General features: G+C 40.1%; 2 protein-coding genes across 2 annotated transcripts; one reads left to right on the top strand and one right to left on the bottom strand.

Annotated features, from left to right (window-relative positions):
• LOC8081279 lies at positions 1,123–8,441 on the top strand. Its single transcript, XM_021450281.1, has 9 exons — positions 1,123–1,354; positions 1,471–1,524; positions 2,961–4,193; positions 4,423–4,478; positions 4,642–4,875; positions 5,212–5,503; positions 7,214–7,410; positions 7,746–7,906; positions 8,093–8,441. The coding sequence occupies exons 3-8, from the start codon at positions 2,988–2,990 to the stop codon at positions 7,897–7,899; spliced, it is 2,139 nt and encodes a 712-aa protein (XP_021305956.1). The 5' UTR covers positions 1,123–1,354; positions 1,471–1,524; positions 2,961–2,987; the 3' UTR covers positions 7,900–7,906; positions 8,093–8,441.
• LOC8065511 (membrane-anchored ubiquitin-fold protein 3) lies at positions 9,571–12,988 on the bottom strand. Its single transcript, XM_002436693.2, has 3 exons — positions 12,536–12,988; positions 10,873–11,040; positions 9,571–10,102 (listed from the first exon to the last, which is right to left on the bottom strand). Exons 1-3 carry the CDS (start codon positions 12,666–12,668, stop codon positions 10,047–10,049), a joined length of 357 nt encoding a protein of 118 aa, XP_002436738.1. The 5' UTR covers positions 12,669–12,988; the 3' UTR covers positions 9,571–10,046.

Here is a 20,684-nt window from a genome sequence, read left to right as displayed (position 1 = left end):
TAATAAGATATTATCATACATTATTGACAATATTTAATTATACTATGGACAATCATCATAAAATAAAGTATAACTTTTATTTTTTGTAGGAATGATAAAAAGTAAATAGATATATAACATTATCGTTCTTGTTTCCATTAATGAGCCCATTTGTTTGTGATTAGTGTAGCAACTATTCACAACATCAAAAATAGTACCTATACAAATTTAAGCTGGCGCAGCCGTTGTAGCTGTGCAGCAAGCTAAAGCGAACATGTCGTGTTTGGCAGTATTTTTTTATCTCCCGTTGCAACACACGTGCATATTATTTTCCTAGTAAGTTATGAATGTTAATGTAATGCGGTAGATTCTCAGTGTTTGCACGGATAGTACAGATGATGCAATTCTAGAGATGATCAGATTATTTGCGTTAAATTAAGTGTTGATCAAAGGACAACTTGATTTCGCGTGATTAATTGGAAGGTCCTCGCAACAACTATTAATTAATGTTGACACTACTTTTAAATTTAACATTTATAAGTTGAATGTCTACTATTAAAAAAACAACACTATATGTTATGGTCATATCAAAATTAATGATGTTAATTATGCTGGAAATTAATTAGATTTTTCTCTATACAATATATTATTATAACAAGATAAAATTTATATTGTTAGTCATTACTTTTAAGCATCTTTCAATAAGTAGATAATCATTAAAAACTAAAATTAATATAACTAGCCATCATGAAATAACTTTTTTATATATAATTTCATCTAGTAGTATATAATCCACAAGTGCAAATATTGATGGTATCGAATATCCATCATTTTTAATATCTATTTATAATTAGATAGAGAAATTAATAATAATAGGTTCAAACACATCCATCTAGTATCTATATCATGGATACTGATGCACATATTTATATTTCATTTCCAGTTTTTTTTTTTTGAGAAATTCATTTCAAGGTTTGGCGGACACGAGAATTCATTTTAGACTGTTACTATTACTACCACAAGTCAGACAGAAGAATCCACCGCTCTGACGTGGGCCGCCACGGTCAAAAAGTCCGCGTCTATCCTCTGCACTCGACAGGGCCCGATCCGCAGAAGGCAGACCCACGTGACTGGAAAACGTCCCCAGCCCGGCAGCCCCTTTCTCTCCGTTTCTCTCGCCAGTTTTCTCCGCTCGCCCCGCGGTTCCCGCTTCCTACAGCACCCGCGGTCGACTCGGGTCGGCCTCTTCCCACTCCGCCGCCGCTCTCCGCTCCCCAGTTCCCTTCACCTCTCTCTCATCCTGCAGTCACCTTCCTCCCCAGTCAAACCCTGCTCGGGAGCAAACGGATTTCGGATCCTCGGCTTTACCACTCGCGTACGCCCCCCCGCTTCCGTGTTCCTCCCTCCATCCCTTTGCTCCCATTAATCTCCGCTTGTTTCTATTCCTCCTCCATCTAATTTTGTTTTGGTCCATTTGTTTGAATCGCGCAGCTCGTGGACTTCGGGGTTCAGTTTGGGACTCATTGCTCCGGCGTTCTTCGTCAGGTTGGTGTGCTTGAAATTTTTTTTTGGGAGGAGTGGCGTGGAATGGTGGTTATTTGCTTTGATTTTTCCCCCTTCTTCCTCGGATTGCTGCGGATGTAGTTTAGTTGGGGGATTTTTTTTCTCTCTCTCCCTATAGCATATAGGGTTTATGTTTGTGCTCACGGTGTACCCTGTGGGCAGGGGCGGGACCTTATGTTTAGCGTTCGTGTGTGAGGTGATGGTGTGCTGGCGATTATGAGCGGCTGATCTGGGCGTTTTAATGATGTAACCTGTTGGGGTTGTGGGATTCCGATTTGGTCGAGACACGCGAGAGGTTTGTGGGGGAACGTTTCAATCATTCAATGGAGACGCAACTCATGTTGGGAGCTAGATTGCCATGCTTGTGCGTTCCAAGTCTGTTTCTATCAGTAGAACGTTCCCACCTGCATGCATATGGATTATCCATCAATGCATCATGCCATGGTTCCTGCTCTTCTTTGGTAGGATAATAATACTTGTTCTGGTCCCTTTTATGCGTGATTGATCATCTAGTTACATATTGGATTGAGTGCATTATTTAAGTGAGTAGTTTGGTGGTAATTTGTGATGAACCAGGGTTTGGTGGCTCCGCGACCTATTGTTCAATGCGGCATGTTCAAATTTCAACATTTGTGTTCATTTTTTTTTCCTGTGTAGTTGCTGCTGTTGAAATGTGTGGTGTGATATCTGAGTGGTCTTCCCAAAGATGTGCTGTTGAGAACTTGCACAAGAGTCCTTGCTGCTTTTGAGGATTGATAGTTTTTACCATGTAGTAGTACACAATCTTTGAGCTGTGAACATTCAATGTTGCACACATTCTTCAGGATAGGGGATGATTAATCTGCATCATTTGATGTTCCAAAATGATCTGATTATGTAGTTTGTGTGTGCCGCTAAAATTGATGAACTTCTGCGCACGCTGGGACTGGGTCACAGTGGTGGGCTTGGTTAGCCTACCCGACCTTGTTCAGGTCCTTCTTTTTTGTGGTTAGGTCTCACCTCTATCTCAGTTGTCTATTAGTTCCTCTAAACAACCCCTCACAGCCAGGCACGGAGTGAGGTGGTGGTGTTTGTAAGGGGCCGATCCTTTTTCTCTCTTTAATACAATGATATGCATTCGAGAAAAGAAACTGATGATCTTTCTCTTACACATGTAAGTTGCTGATTTGTACAAGATGCTGACAGCATGGATTGCAAACTTGCATGGGACCTAAATTAGGAAGGATAGCTTCCCATCTGTTTGATTTTTATTTGTATACCATTTTTTAACATATATGTTGGTATTAGTGTGGAAATGCCAACATCCAAGTTTTTGTGGTAGGGTAGCATAATCCTCGATATCTTCTCATACTCAAGATGTGTTCATTATGTTTGTCATATCGTATATTAACAATTTACTGCATGTCTTGATTGCACAGGTGCCCTGCTGAAGGCTGTTTTGTATCATGGAGAGTACAGACAAGGATGACAAAACAATTCCTGTCATAGAAGAGGCTTCTAATCCTGGACAAAATTGTGAAGATGAAGGGGATTGGTCAAGGAAAACAGAAATGTTAAATGTAGAAGCGCCAAATTCCTCGAATGACAAATTAAACAATGAATCAGAAGTGCAGATCCAAGAGGGAGATGATGATTCAGAAAAGGGCTTAAATGGACAAATGAATGAAAGGACAAGCTCAGATGTCTTGGAATATGCAAGCTCAAACGAGATCACAAAAGAGATTCTTCCTGAAGACAAATCTGAAGAGCCAGTGTTTGATGGAACTGAGGTTCCTGAAATAGAAGAAATGAGGCGTTCTTCCAATCAATCTGTGGAACTTGACTCAGAGGCTCAGGGGTCTGTACTCAATGACCGGGCTGTTGCCATAAAAAATTTTGTTAAAGAAAAGAGTGCAATTGCAGTTTCAACATTTATGCGGCGCCTTTCTGGCAAAAAGGATGAGAATGAATTTAAGGCTGAAGCTGACAAGACTGTTGGTTCAGAATGCATGGACTGTGAGAAGACTGGGACAGATGATGAATCCAAGCCTAAAGAGGTGCAGCAGAAATCTGAGGAAAGGACTGCTTGGAACCCACTGAACTTCATTAAAATTGGCCGAGATTTTGATACTTTTGTAACTGGGGAAGCATTGAATGAAAATGTGCCTGGTTTGTTGGAGCCACCAACATTGAAGAGTAGGATAATAATATACACAAAACTGGGGTGTGAAGATTGCAAAATGGTTCGTCTATTCTTGCATCAGAAGAGGCTCAAGTATGTTGAGATTAACATTGACATCTTCCCTGGTAGAAAGTTGGAATTGGAGAAGAATACTGGATCATCCACTGTACCAAAAGTGTACTTTAATGACCTACTGATTGGAGGGTTAATTGAGTTGAAGAAAATGGAAGATTCTGGTATACTTGATGAGAATATCGGTGTTCTGTTCAATGAAGAACCCTCATCTTCTGCTCCATTGCCCCCCTTACCTGGAGAAGATGATGAATCAGGAAGTGGGAAGATTGATGAGTTGGCAACCATTGTCAGAAAAATGAGAGAGTCCATCACTCCTAAGGATAGATTCTATAAGATGAGAAGATTTAGTAACTGCTTTCTTGGTAGTGAGGCTGTGGATTTCATATCAGAAGATCAATATCTGGAGAGAGATGAGGTAAAACATCTATGCTGCATGTTACGCCTTACAACATGGCTTTTGAACAATATTATTCTTGATTTCTCTAACTTTGGTACTAGTTCTTATTTAGCTATAGATGGAAAAATTACATGTTTTATGCCATTATGTTGTGCAAGGATATTTCAAAAATCAAGCATTTTTTTGCCTCATACTGGAAATTGTATGGCTACCACTTTTTTTTAACAGATTCCTGTTATACATGTAGGCAGTGGAATTTGGAAGGAAGCTTGCAAGAAAATACTTCTTTCGTCATGTTCTAGGGTAAGTTTTGAAATTAGCATTTCTATTATATCCATCTGCACTGGTTGACAATTTGGGTTGTTAATGTTCTAGAGTAAGTTTTGAAATTAGCATTTCTATTATATCCATCTGCACTGTTTGACAATTTGGGTTGTTAATATTGAAACACTTTGTGACGCTGCAGTGAAAATGTCTTTGAAGATGGAAACAACCTATATCGTTTCCTGGATCATGATCCTATAGTTATGACTCAATGCTACAACATCCCTAGGGGCATCATGGATGTTGCACCAAAGCCCATTGCTGAAGTGGCATCAAGGCTGAGGTTGTTATCCTGTGCCATTTTTGAAGCTTATGTATCAGCAGATGGTAGACATGTTGACTACAGAAGCATCCAAGGTTCTGAGGAATTTAAAAGGTTAGTGCTTAGCCTCATAGACTTGATTAAGATGCAAAAGATAAAGTATACTGCATAATCCATGTCTTGTTTACCTTCATATACTACAACGATAACATTTTGTTGGTTGCTCTGGTTACTTCTGGCAGATTTTGAGTTAATACATATGTTTAGGTATATAGGTTCATAATGTAATGAGTAGACCTTGATATGTTGTTTGAGCTTATCTCTTTATATGTTATGTTGTTAATACTTAAATAAAAAATTTCTTTTGAACACATATTACTTAGTTTTCTGTTTGGGGTCCCCAGTTGTGATGATGGGTGCATTGCACTAACTCTCATTTCTCCTACACAGATATATTAGAACAGTTGAGGAGCTCCAGAGGGTGGAAATCGATGATTTATCACGTGAAGAAAAGCTTGCTTTCTTCATAAATCTATACAATATGATGGCTATCCATGCATTAGTGACATGTGGCCATCCTGCTGGACCACTGGACAGAAGAAACTTTTTTGGAGGTTTTAAGTATGTCATTGGTGGATGTGCTTATTCACTGTCAGCGATCCAAAATGGCATTCTACGCGGCAACCAAAGGCCACCATACAACATTACCAAACCTTTCGGGCAGAAAGACCAAAGATCCAAGGTGAACATATCAGATCCCATTCGAAAAGCTAAACATAGTTCTCTGTTTGTACCCACTTCCTTTTTCCTCAGAATCGCATTAGTGCCTGGAATCCTATTCTTTTTCTTGGTGTATGTGTATTTTTTTTTGTTGTTCCATGAAAATTTCTCGTTTCTACCCTTGCCACCAAATAGATGTTCAGAAAATTGCTTGAACTGTGACATTAGAGAATTTGCATTTCTTTTCAAGACTGGATATATGTTCAACCTGCAGTTTTTCTTAGATAGGGACGTTTAAGAGAAATCATTTGATATGTGAATTGCGTGAAGAACAGAAAAATGTTCTATTCAAAACAAATAACCTCTCTCTTGCAAAGATAGACATCTTTTGGTTTTCACGTGATTCGACACCCTACAAAAAATTCAGTAATCCGCTGCTAGTTGATATAATTTCATTCTGATGCAATGTAATGCTGGATATTTGTTTGTTGATTTCCGTCTAAAAAATTGAATATGTATTGTCAGGAGGAGTTTCTAGTAGTTGATTGCAGAAGCAGATACAAGGAATATAGATATGGCATCAAATGAACCATTGTATCCTTAGTAAATAATAATTAGTACATTCCTTTTTGTGTCCCTGGAAAGTCAGATAGTTAGGTTCAGCAGTTATTGTTAACAAAGTTTAGATTTCAAATATATAATTCGCAAAAGAAAGTAAAACATATTTTTTTTCTCGAAAAACGCAGGAGAGCTGCGCTTCATTATATTAAGAAAGAAGGGTTAAGAACCCTTTACAACACACACCACACTGTTTGACTGATTACATTCGCACCTGTGAACTAGCTGTCGAGGCGTACATGCTAACCATCAGGGAGTGAGACAGCCCCTGAGCACCTGCCATGCACCATAACCGGCGCTCCTCCCCTGCAGCGACCAAGGCCCTTGGTCGCTGCAGGGACAATTGGGTTCTGTTTTCTGGAGCCAAATCCACCTCATGTGCAGACCCATCCAAGGGTCCTGAGGTCTGAAATTCCCAGTCCACTCAACTCAGGGGGGGCAGCAAACTCTCCCATGCAACTAGACAATGTCCACCCTGTACATCTTTTCGACCACGCCAAAGAAAGCCCCGCCGTATTTTGTATATAGCCTTGATGTCCTATGGCTTGAAATCAATGGCCATTAGAAGATAAAAAAGCATAGCTGTTAGCACGAACTGAACCCGCACTTTTCGACCAGCACAAGTCATTAGGTCCGCCTTCCACCCAGGTAGCTGGTCGGCAATTCTTTGTCATAGAAGTATCCACCGGAGGCCTAGAACTTTACCAACTTGCCTAGACAGGCATACATAGCCACAAGCCCACAACCCTTGCTACATTATAGCAGAACTACACTGCTGGTACATTTCAGCATTCATTATAAACACTATTCTGACTAATTACTGAGTCCTATATGCTGGCCAGGATCCTAGGGTTGAGGTTTTGGTCGTTTCTTACTATGAACAGACGCGTTTGTAACAGAAAATGCTGAGGTGTGTGTGATGTGGTGTGAGTTTTGTATTGGCTATTTTGAGCCTACGTTTTTTCCCTATCTTAATGCAATGATACACAACTCCTGTGTATTCCAGAAAATATATGCCGGCATGCTCAAAAAAAGAAAATATATGCTGGCCAGGAGTTAGCTAGATTTGTGATGAGAAAATATTTTCACTGTATTTTCTTCGTTGTAACTGCAGGTGGCCCTTCCATACCATGAACCTCTTGTTCACTTTGCTTTGGTATGTGGCACCAAATCTGGACCTGCACTTAGGTGTTACTCGCCAGGAGATATCGATAAAGAACTGATGGAAGCTGCACGTGATTTCCTAAGGAATGGAGGACTGATTGTTGATCCTGAAGCCAAAATTGCATCTGCAAGCAAGATTTTGAAATGGTAAGATTGATTGTTTTTCCCGCGTATCCTGAAGCCAAAAGTACATTACAAATTTAGTGCTTTCACTTTGGGTAGTGCGCCATACGAAACTTGCAAAATCAAGTGCTTCGGTGTGTCCAATTTTATTGATAACTTAAGATACAAGTGTACTAAAGTTGCAAGGACAACTATACAACTACAGAAATATAGCCAATGTTTGCTAAGAAAGAAAAATAAATATAGGATGTGATGTCTCCAGAAAGCTATACAATCTCCAACAAAAGGATGTCTTGATATGATATAGCTAATGATTTGATGAGTAGTTTCTCAAATTGATATCATGTTCTGCATGACAGGTATAGCACGGATTTTGGTAAGAACGAGACGGAAGTGCTGAAGCATGCTGCCAACTATCTTGCGCCTGCAGAGTCAGAGCAGCTCTTGGAACTGCTCGCGAGCACTCAACTGAAAGTCATGTACCAAAACTACGACTGGAGCATCAACATTTAGACGTAGCGTATGTCTATCCATATGTTTTTGTTACATTTTCATACCTATTGCACAAAGTTCCGTGGATTGGAATTCTCTTTCTGAAGCAGGACGCATGTCTGACAGGGTGATTCTTATAATTTTTTTTTTCCGAATTCTGAATCGCCGACGCCGTCTTTGCTACCGGTGCTATTAACTTATTTGCTGCTAGCAGGTTAATGCTGTGTTTCTTCGTTGCATCTATTCAGTGTACGGTGTTCTGCAGTTTTACAAATGGTGGTTTGTCAGCACGGCCTGTGATGTGGAGCGAGCGAGCGTGCGTGACGCTGCTGCAGTGCGCATGATTTGTTGTAATAATTAACTTCTTGCCATTACGAGCAGTTCGGGCTGCAAGGGAATTGTGTTTTGTTGACTGGATCTATCTTTTTTTTTTTGATAGGAGGATGCATCAGAAAAAGTCCATTCTACCTTTGTAAACTATTGCAATAGTCTGAACATCTTACCCCTTGTCCCTTGAACTCTAAACCTCCCTCCATGGTGTAAAGTTGTTTCGAAGATGATTTTGTATTTCTTTTTTAGTTTAAAAAATTCTGATAAGTATTTGATACGGTTTTAAAATCACATAAAAATGTCTGTAAGTTTCTAAAAAATCCAAAAGAAAAATCTAGAGATAGATTGGGATATCACAATTCCAAGTAAAAATTTAGACCTTGTCAAATTATCTTTAGAAGCTTCAAAAAATAGATTAAGCTCTAGAAAATGGGAAAACGTTGAAAAATATGGAAACTTCACAAAACATTATAATAAACATATATAGTTTGTTTGAAAAACTTTGCATGGGAAAAAAAATATGAGACACTGCCAGCATTACATACATTGATGCCGAATGTTTTGGGAAATTTTTAGATTTTTTTTGGATCTTTTCTATTTTTCTATAATTAAATCTATTTTTGAAGTGTCTAGAGATATTTTCATGAGGTCTAAATATTTTATTTGGATTCTTTGTTTTTTAGAACATGTCAATGATTTTTCTCAAAGACTAAACTCAGAGATATTTTCTATGGTTTAAAAACCTTTCAAATATTTACCAAATTTGTTAAGTAAAGAAAGATAAATCCGCCCTCAAAATCACTTCAAACTAGGCCAGTGAGGCAATTTGAATGATTTTAAGAGTTGAAGGGATAATATTTCTAATTTTAAAGTTTGAGGGAAAAATCAGACTATAACAATAGTTCAAGGAGATAGAATATATTTTTGTCTTTTCCAAAGAGGGTCTATTCTAATTCTTTCGAAATTCTCTATTTTCCTGTGTTGCAAAGAAGGCCTACGCCTTCGCTTGCCACTAGAAAGAAACAGGGGCTCTGCTCCAAAAGTGTTGGCGAGCTCGCCGTTGGAGATGACGTCCGAGGGGCGAGGGTCCAACAATAGCGGGTCCAACAATAGCAAGACAAGTACTCAATCAGTTGTCCCAAATTATGTCATTTGAAAAATTTTAGAGAATCAAAGTATCCTAAGTTTAACTAAATTTATATCATAACATTTATAATGTCAACTAAGTATCATTAGATTTTTTATAGATTATATATTTTCATAGTATACCTATTTGATGTTAAAAAAACTTTATAATTCTCTCTATACTTTTAATCAAACTTTTGAAGTTTGACTCTCTCAAATTCTGGAAATGACTTATAATTTAAAACAGAGAGAATATTAGTGCATTATATTACTGGTCAATATTCACTTTCATCGTCCCATGCCAAACTTCCAGCAGTATTCCGTACCACTTTATAACAAGAACAGCCAGTCATCTTTTTTCTATTACAAAAGACATATACCGATATACGCAATCGAGCTACGAAAAAGAATTGTCTCCGATGTACTATGCAGCAACTCACTTCTGGTATCACTATCTCTACACATTACACAATAGCAAACATCCAATTCCTTGACTCCTCCACACCGTTTTTAAGGGTTTTACCAGGACCCCGTGAACTATCCTTCCTGCACACTCAAACATACGATCGCAAGCATCAAATTCTCAAACAGATGTGATTCGCCGTAACACCATCTCTACACTTAGGCTGTGAAGAATAGATGCAAGAATCAATTGTTAAATGAACTTGTGATCCCTGTGGACACCGATATACACATTGCTACTTGCATCAACGTCACAATATCGTGCATCCACATCTGTTCGGCTTCGGGGAGTTTGACTGTTGCTTCTCTGAAAAAGGAGGGTAGAACATTTTAAGGATTTTTTTTAAACTAGAAATAGGTAAGAAAAAAATAAACTAGCACACCAATATAGATACAAGACCGATCAGCAGATATTGCAAGCTAGCTAACACACGTTCATATAATGGACAAACAAATCAATTAACTGAAAATGACAAGAAACTCATGGAAGCATGAGGAGAAGAGAAGACTGGTTAACATCAGCAGTTTTGTCAAACTGCTGGTATGCCTTCCCTGTCAACCCAGCTCCATACCAGATCAGATTTGACTATAGTTTTGACTAGGCAAATTTTTGACCAGCAACCTATTCTGATCAGTGATCAACAAAAGCAGCAAATACAAAAGAAGTCCTGCTTTATAACTTTTTATCACTACCACAGAACAGCCCAAATAATAGAAGAGCTAGATTCAATCTAATGCCTAAGTGACAAGTTGCATAAAGAGTTCAGGGCCCAAAATATTTGACAAAAGAACCAACCTACAGTGGAGGACAGAGAAAATGCCACGACTTAGAAATTAACAATGATGAACTGCATTAATACACCTAATAAGCATTACACATTCTTTCTATTTTGGGGTGAGATTGCAAAACATAGCTCAGCAGGAGCATTTAACTAATTGTACCTAGAGGGTGATGGATGATGGTCAAAATTTCAATACTGACACAAGAAATTTCAAGCATCTGGAGCTTAGAACAGGGAAATCATCAAACAAATTAGGAAAATAACTTGAACAATTTTGACGAAAAAAGAATATTACCACTTTTGTTAGATTGGGGAGGCCGCACAACAACATGCATCGTAATCACACTTCCAGGAACTTCTCCAACTGGGACTCGAGATTCAGCAAGAGTTTTGCTATTCTCCAGTATCCTTCCAGCATTGATGAGCTTCACATCATTGACAGTTTTTGGAACTATTTCTTTATCTGTGAACATATATGGAAAATAGTATCAACACAGTTCACAAAGGTTCTGGAGGATTGAAATATGCCAGTAGCTACACAAAAATATTCCGAGGAAATGCCAAAAATGAAGTGTTTGAAAATAATTAATGACAGGAAATAGGGTGATCAAAAAAGAATGTTAACTCCTAGTTCTCGACAGATTATCATTCATCAAGGTAAACCCCTGAAATATGGTTAATTGTGTTATGATTGTTTCCTTATTACTGTGAACTTTTCATGTTGTGTTATGATTGTTTCCTTATCACTGTGAACTTTCCATTTCTTGCCACCTCTGAATTCCCTCTGAATTCTTTCAGTTTAAACCTGCTATAATTTGTCAACTTCACCAAACATAAAGAGCAGCCCAGTTTCACAATATCAATAGCGTTTACTTGTGGAACTATCACACAGATATGGTAGAAAAAGCTCATACTGCATGTAATGTTGTTTCTTCTAGTACTTTCATGTTGACTGTGGTCCTGTCCATGCAGATGCTCAGATGCGCTCCATGTTTACAGTTACAAGCTTAATCCAGTCATATGTCTTACTAACCAACAAAAACATCCTGACTGCTAGCTTCAACAAAAATACTATTAATAGAAGGAACCCCTAGTTGTTCAGAATTCAGGGGGGAAAATAACACCAAAATATTGATGCCCATCGATGAACATGATGAGGTAAGAAGACTGGCAGTCACATTGAGCCACAGAATCTAAGGAAATGGTCCTGCCATCACATGTTTGCAAAGGGGAAAGTTAACACCAAAATATTGATGCCCATCGATGAACATGATGAGGTAAGAAGACTGGCAGTCACATTGAGCCACAGAATCTAAGGAAATGGTCCTGCCATCACATGTTTGCAAAGGACCAATTACCAAATATGCACTCAAGAGTTCTAGCAGGTAGCAAAATTCTCTGGTCATACCATCAGGAACAGAAATCCTCTGCACATCCCTATACAACATGCAATAAAGAGAGAAACCAAACACAGGCAATCTATCCATCTCAAATACAAGGCAATAATTTCTACATCTAAACTCTGACATGGAAGGTAGCAGTGTTGCCACTACAGGTAAGGGGACTTAAAAGAAACATCACCTGGACACAAGGGTATGAATAACCAACTACCGCACTAACAGAACAAACAGCGCACTAACTGAATTCATCCTAGAACTATCACGCATCCCATTCCATGCAGCAGCATGGCCAGTGAGTCTTGGACAGCAAGCAAATCGCAGCACGAAAACTAACAGTTCCAACCCCCAAAACCCACAAGAACCATGGTCCGAATGGCGTTTCTTGTTCCCGAACGGCCGAACGGGTAAAAAGGCACGACAGCGGAACAAGCAACCTCCCGAAACAGCAAGCATCAAGAGCAGAGCTGTACATATACGCAACGCAACTGAAGCGAGCGCGTAGTAGAAAGAGAGAGAAGAAAGAAGGGGGCAGAGCAGTCGACAGGTAGTGCTCCTCACCCTGCGGCCACCGGGCGAGGACGAACTCCTTGAGCGCGGTGACGGTGGTGTTGGGGTCGTACTTGCTGGGCCCGATGTCGGTGCCGTCGAACAGCCGGAACTTCACCTCGATCGGCTCCTTCCCGCCGGCCATCTCCACGGGCCGGATCGCGGGCGCCTTCCACACCCCCACCAACCCCTTCCTCCTCCTCCCAAGATCCCAACAGGCAACAGGAGAAACCGCCGGGGCAGGGGAGGGAAACCGCACAGGAATTCAGGGGGGAAGGAAAGGGCTGCCAGAAATCCGAGCAGGGAGGGCAAGCACCGATGCGGATCCCACGAGAGGATCCGATCTTCTGCGCGAGGATTTAGAATTGCTTCGTGGGGGGCAAAGCGATGAGGAGACGGGCGTCTCGAGGCGGAGGACGGGAGGAGACAGGAGGAATGGGATTTGTGAGCGTTTTAACAGATACACCCTCTGCGATCTCGATATTTATTTCTGAACAGAGATTCAAAGGTTTTTTTTTTCTTTTTTTTATCATAAAGTTTTTTTTGACCGATGTCACACTTATCTCGAAACAGTCTTGGGATTAGCAACAGGCTGACATATATGTAGGCCTTGTTTACTTTCAAAAAAATTTACAAAATAAAAATAGTAGCACTTTCGTTTGTATTTGAGAGACATTGTTCAATTATAGACTAACTAGGCTCAAAAGATTTGTCTCGTCAATTCCGACCAAACTGTATAATTAGTTTTTATTTTCATCTATATTTAATACTCTATGCATACGTCTAAAGATTCGATGTGACGGAGAATCTGAAAAATTTTACAAAATTTTTGAGAAAGTAAACAAGGCCGTAATAACCATTTGATCAAGTAATTTCAGCTCTAATTTGCAGGCAGTATACTGGCCTTGTTTAGTTTCCAAAAAAATTTGCAAAATTTTTTAGATTCTCTATCGCATCGAATCTTTAGAAGCATGCATGTAGTATTAAATATATACGAAAATAAAAACTAATTGCACAGTTTGGTCGGAATTGACAAGATGAATCTTTTAAGCCTAGTTAGTCCATAATTGGACAATTTTTATCAAATACAAACGAAAGTGCTACAGTATCGATTTCCCAAAATTTTTTGGAACTAAACAAGGCCTAGGGCTTTGTTTAGTTCGACCAAAAACCAAAAACTTTTCAATATTTCTTATCATATCGAATCTTGCGGCACATGCATTAAGCACTAAATATAAACAAAAATAAAAACTAATTATACAGTTTATATGTAAATCACGAGATGAATCTTTTCAGTCTTGTTAGTCCATAATTAGATAATAATTGTCAAATAAAAACAAAAGAGCTACAATACCGAAAACTAAAAAGTTTTGAGAACTAAACAACTAAACATGCCTAGTACTGCTTTGTAGTGTCGTCTGTCTGTGGCTGACTGGCCGTGAGAGGTGACTGGTTCAGCACGTGACCTAGGCCTTGTTTAGTTTCTAAAAAATTTTACAAAATTTTTTAGATTCTCCGTCAAATCAAATCTTGCGGCACATACATAGAACATTAAATATAGATAAAAACAATAACTAATTATACAGTTTGTCTATAATTAGCGAGACGAATTTTTTGAGTCTAGTTAATCCATGATTGGATAATATTTGTCAAATACAAACTCCATCTCAAAATACCTGTAATTTGATAGTTTGAAAGTGTTCCTAGTGGTTCTTAAGAGGATCAGAACCGATTCTTACATCCAAACGGACCTTAAATTATACCCCTCCATCTCAAAATATATGATTTAATTTAATGTGGTTCCTAAAAATATTTTGACTTATACTTTCTCTTATAGTATAGTATAATTTATAGAAAAAAATTATCATTAGAAAGTATTTATAAATAAAAATCTAATAGAACTACTTTTGTATCATAATTTTTTTATATAATTTGACTAATTGCTAGTTAAAATCATAAAACCTGAATTTTAAATATGTGCAGGCCTTATGTTCTAGGATGGAGGAAGTACTAGCAAAGATTGCTTCTTAATAGAGATTTAAAGGTTTTTTAAAAATGATGGGACAGATTCAAAGCTAAAGTACTACGAGTTATAGGATGCTATTGTGTGGTTGTAGGGTTAAGATGGCGGATGTGACTAGTCCTTTCTAAAATTTAGGAGCACCGACTAACCGAAACACATACGGAATTATAACTATCAGTCTAGCCCAAAACTCCACCCCTCTATCTATATTCTCAAACACCTTATAAAAAATCCAAATTAAGCAACTAAGATGGCGGGCTAGGTAGAGCTCACTTAAACAATTCTAGTTAGTAAGGTCACATAAACCTATACAACTAGTACTTAAATAACATGAGAGCTCCTACAGATATTAGTATGCAAAGCGCATAAAGTCTAAGCTCACTAACAATGCTCAATAACAAGGCTATTCAAGACAAATTAAAGAGCTCAAATAACTTAGCTACATAAACTAAGCAATGCAACTAGTAAGACTACTCAAGCTAACTAGTTACACAAGAGAGCAACGAATATGCTACAAAAGCAAACTAGCTACACTAGAGCAACAACAACACAAGCACAATATATGAATGAATAAATATTTGTGTTTGGAGATTATAAACTAACAAGATGAACAATGTTGATAAGCCAATTTTTATTTCGAGGTTCGGTGTTTTGCCAACCACTCAATCCTCATTGAGACAAGCTCAAGGTTGTCGCCAGTCCTCTCGCTAGTGGTGACCCAAGTCACACTCATCCACGTCGAGTGCTTACCATAAGCTCTAGCACTTTGACACAACTAGACCACTTGACGCTCTTCACATCTTATTCTACTAGAGTCGCTCTTCGTAGCTATTGACGGTCGTTAAGTTCCAAATATAACTGTCAACTTTTGCATAAATTGATATAAAATAAATTTCAAAGCATAGTTGTAGGTTTTGATTCTAACGAGTTTCATGAGTTTTGGTGTTCTCATATGTTTTGTAAGAGTTTGCAGTTTTTCATCAAATAAAAGTATCTCAAATAAGGAATTATATTGCACCATTGCGACGGGCTCATCGAGACGATCAAAACGGACATATCATTTGCTATATTCGGAGCCCAGAATCAAGAGATATGAACTCCAGATCGAAACATTCGCCATTGGGCCCTAAAAGGAACAGGAAAACACACATTCAAAGATGGGCCCAATTGGATTTGGGCCCAGGCCGGCCGACATGGGTCAAAGGGCTGGCCGGCACCCCCCGGAGCTCGCTCACGTCCGTCTTGTTGAAGCTTCTTCCACCGTCTCTTGGGATGCATCTCCACCATACCTTAAGTCGGTTTGATCCAACGATCGTCGTTTCTCCCATCGGGCTATAAATATAGGGCCAGAGCCCCCATCCTGAAACCCTAATTCATTTTGTAATCTTTGAGAGGGGTCCCTCAAATGGATCAACCTCTCTAGCATCTAGATATATAGATAATAGTGAGATGGAGAGTGAGGGAAGAGTTCGGAGGAGGTGTCAGCCTGTCGGTGCTCCCTCTATGGCTTGTACTTCAGCGGATTCAAGTTCTTCATGAGTTTGTCTTCCAGATTTCTCTGGTAATCATCTTTTGATATAAGTTTACTTTGTTATTATATTTGTTCATCCGGTTTGCGACTCTTTGGAGTACTTTATTCCTATTCTAGAGGGAGTAGAGTATTAATCATAGTGTAGGCATGGTGCTTAGGCTAGGGTTAATCATGAATGTCCCCTAATCTTTCGGATCGGTGGTAGATCGTAGGTGTGATAGACCTATTGAGTCCTCTGTAGTCCACCTCCCGTTGATAGGTTTGGCAGGACACGATTATCAGAGTAGGGCGAGGTTTCTATACTCAATCTGCTCTGAATAATGTCCCCAAGTTGAATAGTAGAAGGAATAGTTTACCCAAAGTTAGAAGAAGAGAACCATAATTATCCTCTCTATACTGCTATTATCATTAATCTATATTGCTATTATCATCAATCTATACTGCTATTATCATCAACATAGATCGCTATTATCAACCACATTAAACCTTAGCTTAGTGACTACCTTAGTATGATCTTTATCTTTCTACTTTTATCTTTAGCCACCTTTAGTTGAGTTAGACTGTAGTTAGTCACACACGTTTCCTTGTGGATACGATATTTAAAACCTCCGGGTGAAGTGCTACAACGGTATTATATCTGTGCGCTTGTGGATAGTGAAAGCCCGAGTTTGGTTTTGGATAATTGATGAAACCCTAGTACTAACCTCTATGCTAAGTGTGTGTAGACTTAATGAGGTTGGTACATGCCAAGTGAAGGAGCAAGTGGTGGTCATGGTGATGATGGTGATGACCACAAGGTGATCAAGTGCTCAACTTGAAAAGAAGAAAGAGAAAAACAAAACCCTATGGAGATCAAGGCAAAGGTATTGCTTAGGGTTTTGGTTTTGGTGATCAAGACACCATAGAGGGTGTGATCACATTTAGGATAGATAGCTGTACTATAAAGAGGGGAATTCTTTGGCTAAGCGGTTATCAAGTGCCACTAGGTGTCATTGTTCATGTGCATGCTTTTAGAACCTAGTGAGCTAACTTAACTCCTTCGAAGAAAATGATTGTGAAAATGCTAACACACGTGCACTTGTTGGTACACACGTTGTGGTGTTGGCACACTTTGAGAAGGGAGTTGGAGTTTGAAGGGTAAAGAGAGGATGGGTTCCTCTCTCCCTCCCGCCAAGCTTGCGAGGCGGGATTCGGCGCTTTTCGAGAAAATGAAGTGCATATTTTCTATTGCGCCGGTGGGAAATTTGGAGAAGTCGCGGGAGTGTTTCTCGCTGAGGAACACTCACCGGACGCTGGCTCAGAGGCACCGGACGCTGTGTCTGAGCGTCCGGTGTGCAGGCTGCCTGGCTCAGCTAGGGTTAGGCACCGGACGCCAGGCACCGGACGCAAGCTGGAGCGTCCGATGGTCTGAGTCCGGTGTCCACACGTTTTGCAACCCTCTCTGGGTGTGAGTCCGGTGAGCACCGAACGCTCAGGGTGCGTCCGGTGGCTTGCGTCCGGTGACCCTGCGAGTTTGCGGAGCTCTCTGCGCATGAGTCCGGTGTGCACCGGACGCGTCCGGTGCCAACCTGCTCAGCGTCCGGTGCTCTGCAGGTTACCGTTAGACTCTGACACGCGGCTGACGTTGGAGCACCGGACGCTGGTGTTGAGCGTCCGGTGCCCCTTTAAGAGCGTCCGGTGACCCCGAGTTCTGCTCAGTGAAAGAGCCAACGGCTCTATTTGTTTGAGGGGCTATATATACGTGTTTGGCCGACTTGGGGCTGACCCTCTTGGCATTTTCTTGACTACTTGACATCCTTGTGAGCCTAAGCAAACACCTCCCACTCATCTCCTTCATAGATTATACATCTTTGTGAGATTGGGAGTGATTCCAAGTGCATTTGCTTGAGTGATTGCATCTAGTGGCACTTGGGGATCGTTCTAGCTGCGGTTTTCTTATTACTCTTGGTGGTTGCCGCCACCTAGACGGCTTGGAGCAGTGGAGGAGCTTTGGCACGAGTTGGTGATTGTTCGTGGCCATCTCCCGGTGATTGTGAGGGGTCTTGTACCTTCCCCGGCGGAGAGCCGAAAGGTAACTCTAGTGGATTGCTCGTGTCATTGAGCTACCTCACTTGTGGGTAGGTTCTTGTGGTGTCCTAGTGAGGACGAGGTTCGTGCTACACCTCTTAGCCACCGAACCACCAAGTGTTGGTCGACACAACGAGGACGTAGCGTGCCGGCAAGCACGTGAACCTCGGGAGAAAAATCGGTGTCTCAATTGAGTTTGATTGGCATTCTCCCGGTGCTTGATTGTTTATATTGGTGATTGGTTCATCCCCTACACGGCGGTATAAATACCTCATCTTATCTTTACTTACCGCAAACTAGTGTAATTAGTTTAGTTGCTTACTTTGACTTGTGTAGCTTAGTTCTCTAGTGTAACTTGTAGAGACTTAGTTCTTGTGTGCATAGAGATCTTAGCAACTAGAATTGTTGGGTAGGTGGCTTGCAAACACCCCTTTAGAGCTAGAGCAAAAAGGCTAGTAACCTCATCTTATCTTCGCTTTGTTATTTACTAACCTTTTGCTCTAGTGAGTTTGTAGAATTTTTAAATAGGCTATTCACCCCCCCTCTAGCCATATTAGGACCTTTCAGATAGTACCGTTGTGTATGTGTTAGCATTTTTTAAAGCATTTTCAAGGGTTAGCACTCTTTTAACCATGCTACTCGACCCTAGCAACACATTAAGTTAGTTCACTCAAATGGCACTAGGTGGCCGATATGCAAACAAGTTTGCCCCTCTTGATAGTATGTGTAAGTGCATTCGCTTCCAATGTGGGTTTTGGATAATTAACAATAATCAAATTAGGGACTAACATATTTATTGAGTGGAATCTACAAGTGTTAATCTATTGATGGAATTGAATGAACACATTTGGTGAATTATAGCACCCTAAATTTTGATGGACAAAAGGCGCTTCGACTCAAGGGCTTCAACACCTTTTACTTTTCTTTGGGTCATAGGAAATGCCATACTATCAAGAAGGACACAAAACAAGTTAGTAAATTGGGGTATTAGCCCAACGGTCAGATCTTGGTAGACCGAAAGTTCCGATTGGTTCAATCAGAAGTTCCGATTGGTTCTGCCGGAACTTCCGATACCACCCTCTAAATACTTCTTACCTTTATTTCTAACTGTTGCCTGAGCTATTAACATTCATTCTCTGACTTCCAACTCTCTTCAAGCTATGACTCACCCACACACTCTCTCTCTCTCCCTTTGCCTCCAAGCTTCAATATTTGATTGTTTGAGCTAGGGATGTGAGATTTGAGAGCGGGAGCATTGATATTCGACTTGAGCACTTGGTTCCCCATCTTGTTGGCTTGGTTTGTGGTTGTTACTGTTGGGTTCTAGGAACCCTAGCTAGCTAGGCGTTCTTCGTGGTTGTTCATGTAGATTCATTTGTGAGGGCACCCTAAAGTGTTTGTATCACCCCTTTGATCCTTAGTAGAAATCTTAAGCTAGCCTTCGTGGTTGCTTGAGGGAGGAGACCTTCATGGTCGAACCTTCATGGTCACCTCAACAACGAGGACGTAGGAATTCCTTCATGGGGATTGCCGAACCTTGGTAAAAATAGCTTGTCTTGCTGTGGCGGTAGCTTTGACTATCCTTTGCTCTTTTGTGTTCTTGTTGTTCTTCCTCTCTACCCCCTACTTCATAGGTGGGTGGTGCCGATCTATGACTTGGTATGGTGCCAAGCCTTGAGGAGCTTAACATCTTCATCAACAACCTCTAGGAGGGTGTGGTAACACTTAGATATGAAATCCCAACTCAATTCACTCTGATTTCATAGCTTGTTTAGGGCACTAGAAGTTCTGGTATCCTTGACCGGAACTTCTGATCCAGACACCGAAACTTTTGGTCTGGTATTTAACTTCCGTAAATTTGAGTTTGTGAGTTCAGCCTTTCAGGTTTTGTAAAAAGGCCTATTCACCCCCTCTAGGCCAATTAGGTCCTTTCAGTATGACCATTTATCCTAAATCCGGTCATGCACTTCCCTACACAACCTTTGAATAGTGAAATAAAGTGCTCTATAGGCTATACCTTTGTATTACGCATTCCATTTCATCTCCTCTAATGTTGATGCAACACAAGCACTAACCTCGATCAACAAATGGTATGATCCACTTCATATCATCATGTGACCTTATTGGTTCATCGATCTCATTTGCTCTTCATCATTGCCTTGGTCCATCGGCGCCAAGTCTTTGCTCAAGCTTCCCTACCACACGGTTTATCGCTTTAAAGCCTCTAACTTGTCCTTCATGCTTACAACCAGTCCATCAAGACAAGTCTCATCCTGATCTTCTTCACCTAGTCACATGACTTCATGTCATATTTCATATGCAATGATCTCCTTCATCACATGTGTGGGAGTTGCAACATATCCAAGAAAGTTTCACCTCCATGGCATGTGTTGCTCACCCAAGTTTACTTGTGGGCTAATCACTTGTGTATCCCACATAAACACATATTGGTCCATTGGCTATCACTCAATTACCAAAACCCAAAAAGGACTTTTAGTGGTTTAAATTTGAGGTTCTAACCTATATAGGTAATTTTGAAA

This window comes from Sorghum bicolor, chromosome 10, assembly GCF_000003195.3.
Source record: "Sorghum bicolor cultivar BTx623 chromosome 10, Sorghum_bicolor_NCBIv3, whole genome shotgun sequence".
Taxonomy (NCBI): Eukaryota; Viridiplantae; Streptophyta; class Magnoliopsida; order Poales; family Poaceae; genus Sorghum; species Sorghum bicolor.
Note: the sequence above shows the minus strand (reverse complement) of the source record. Positions and strands in the feature narration are given on the sequence as shown.

Coding starts and splice junctions, on each gene's coding strand:
- LOC8081279 (XM_021450281.1), top strand. CDS start 2,988: ATGGAGAGTACAGACAAGGATGACAAAACAATTCCTGTCATAGAAGAG. Junction 4,194..4,422: donor AATATCTGGAGAGAGATGAG/GTAAAACATCTA, acceptor TTATACATGTAG/GCAGTGGAATTTGGAAGGAA. Junction 7,411..7,745: donor GCAAGCAAGATTTTGAAATG/GTAAGATTGATT, acceptor TCTGCATGACAG/GTATAGCACGGATTTTGGTA.
- LOC8065511 (XM_002436693.2), bottom strand. CDS start 12,668: ATGGCCGGCGGGAAGGAGCCGATCGAGGTGAAGTTCCGGCTGTTCGAC. Junction 11,041..12,535: donor CCTCGCCCGGTGGCCGCAGG/GTGAGGAGCACT, acceptor ATATGTTCACAG/ATAAAGAAATAGTTCCAAAA. Junction 10,103..10,872: donor TCCCCAATCTAACAAAAGTG/GTAATATTCTTT, acceptor CTCCTTTTTCAG/AGAAGCAACAGTCAAACTCC.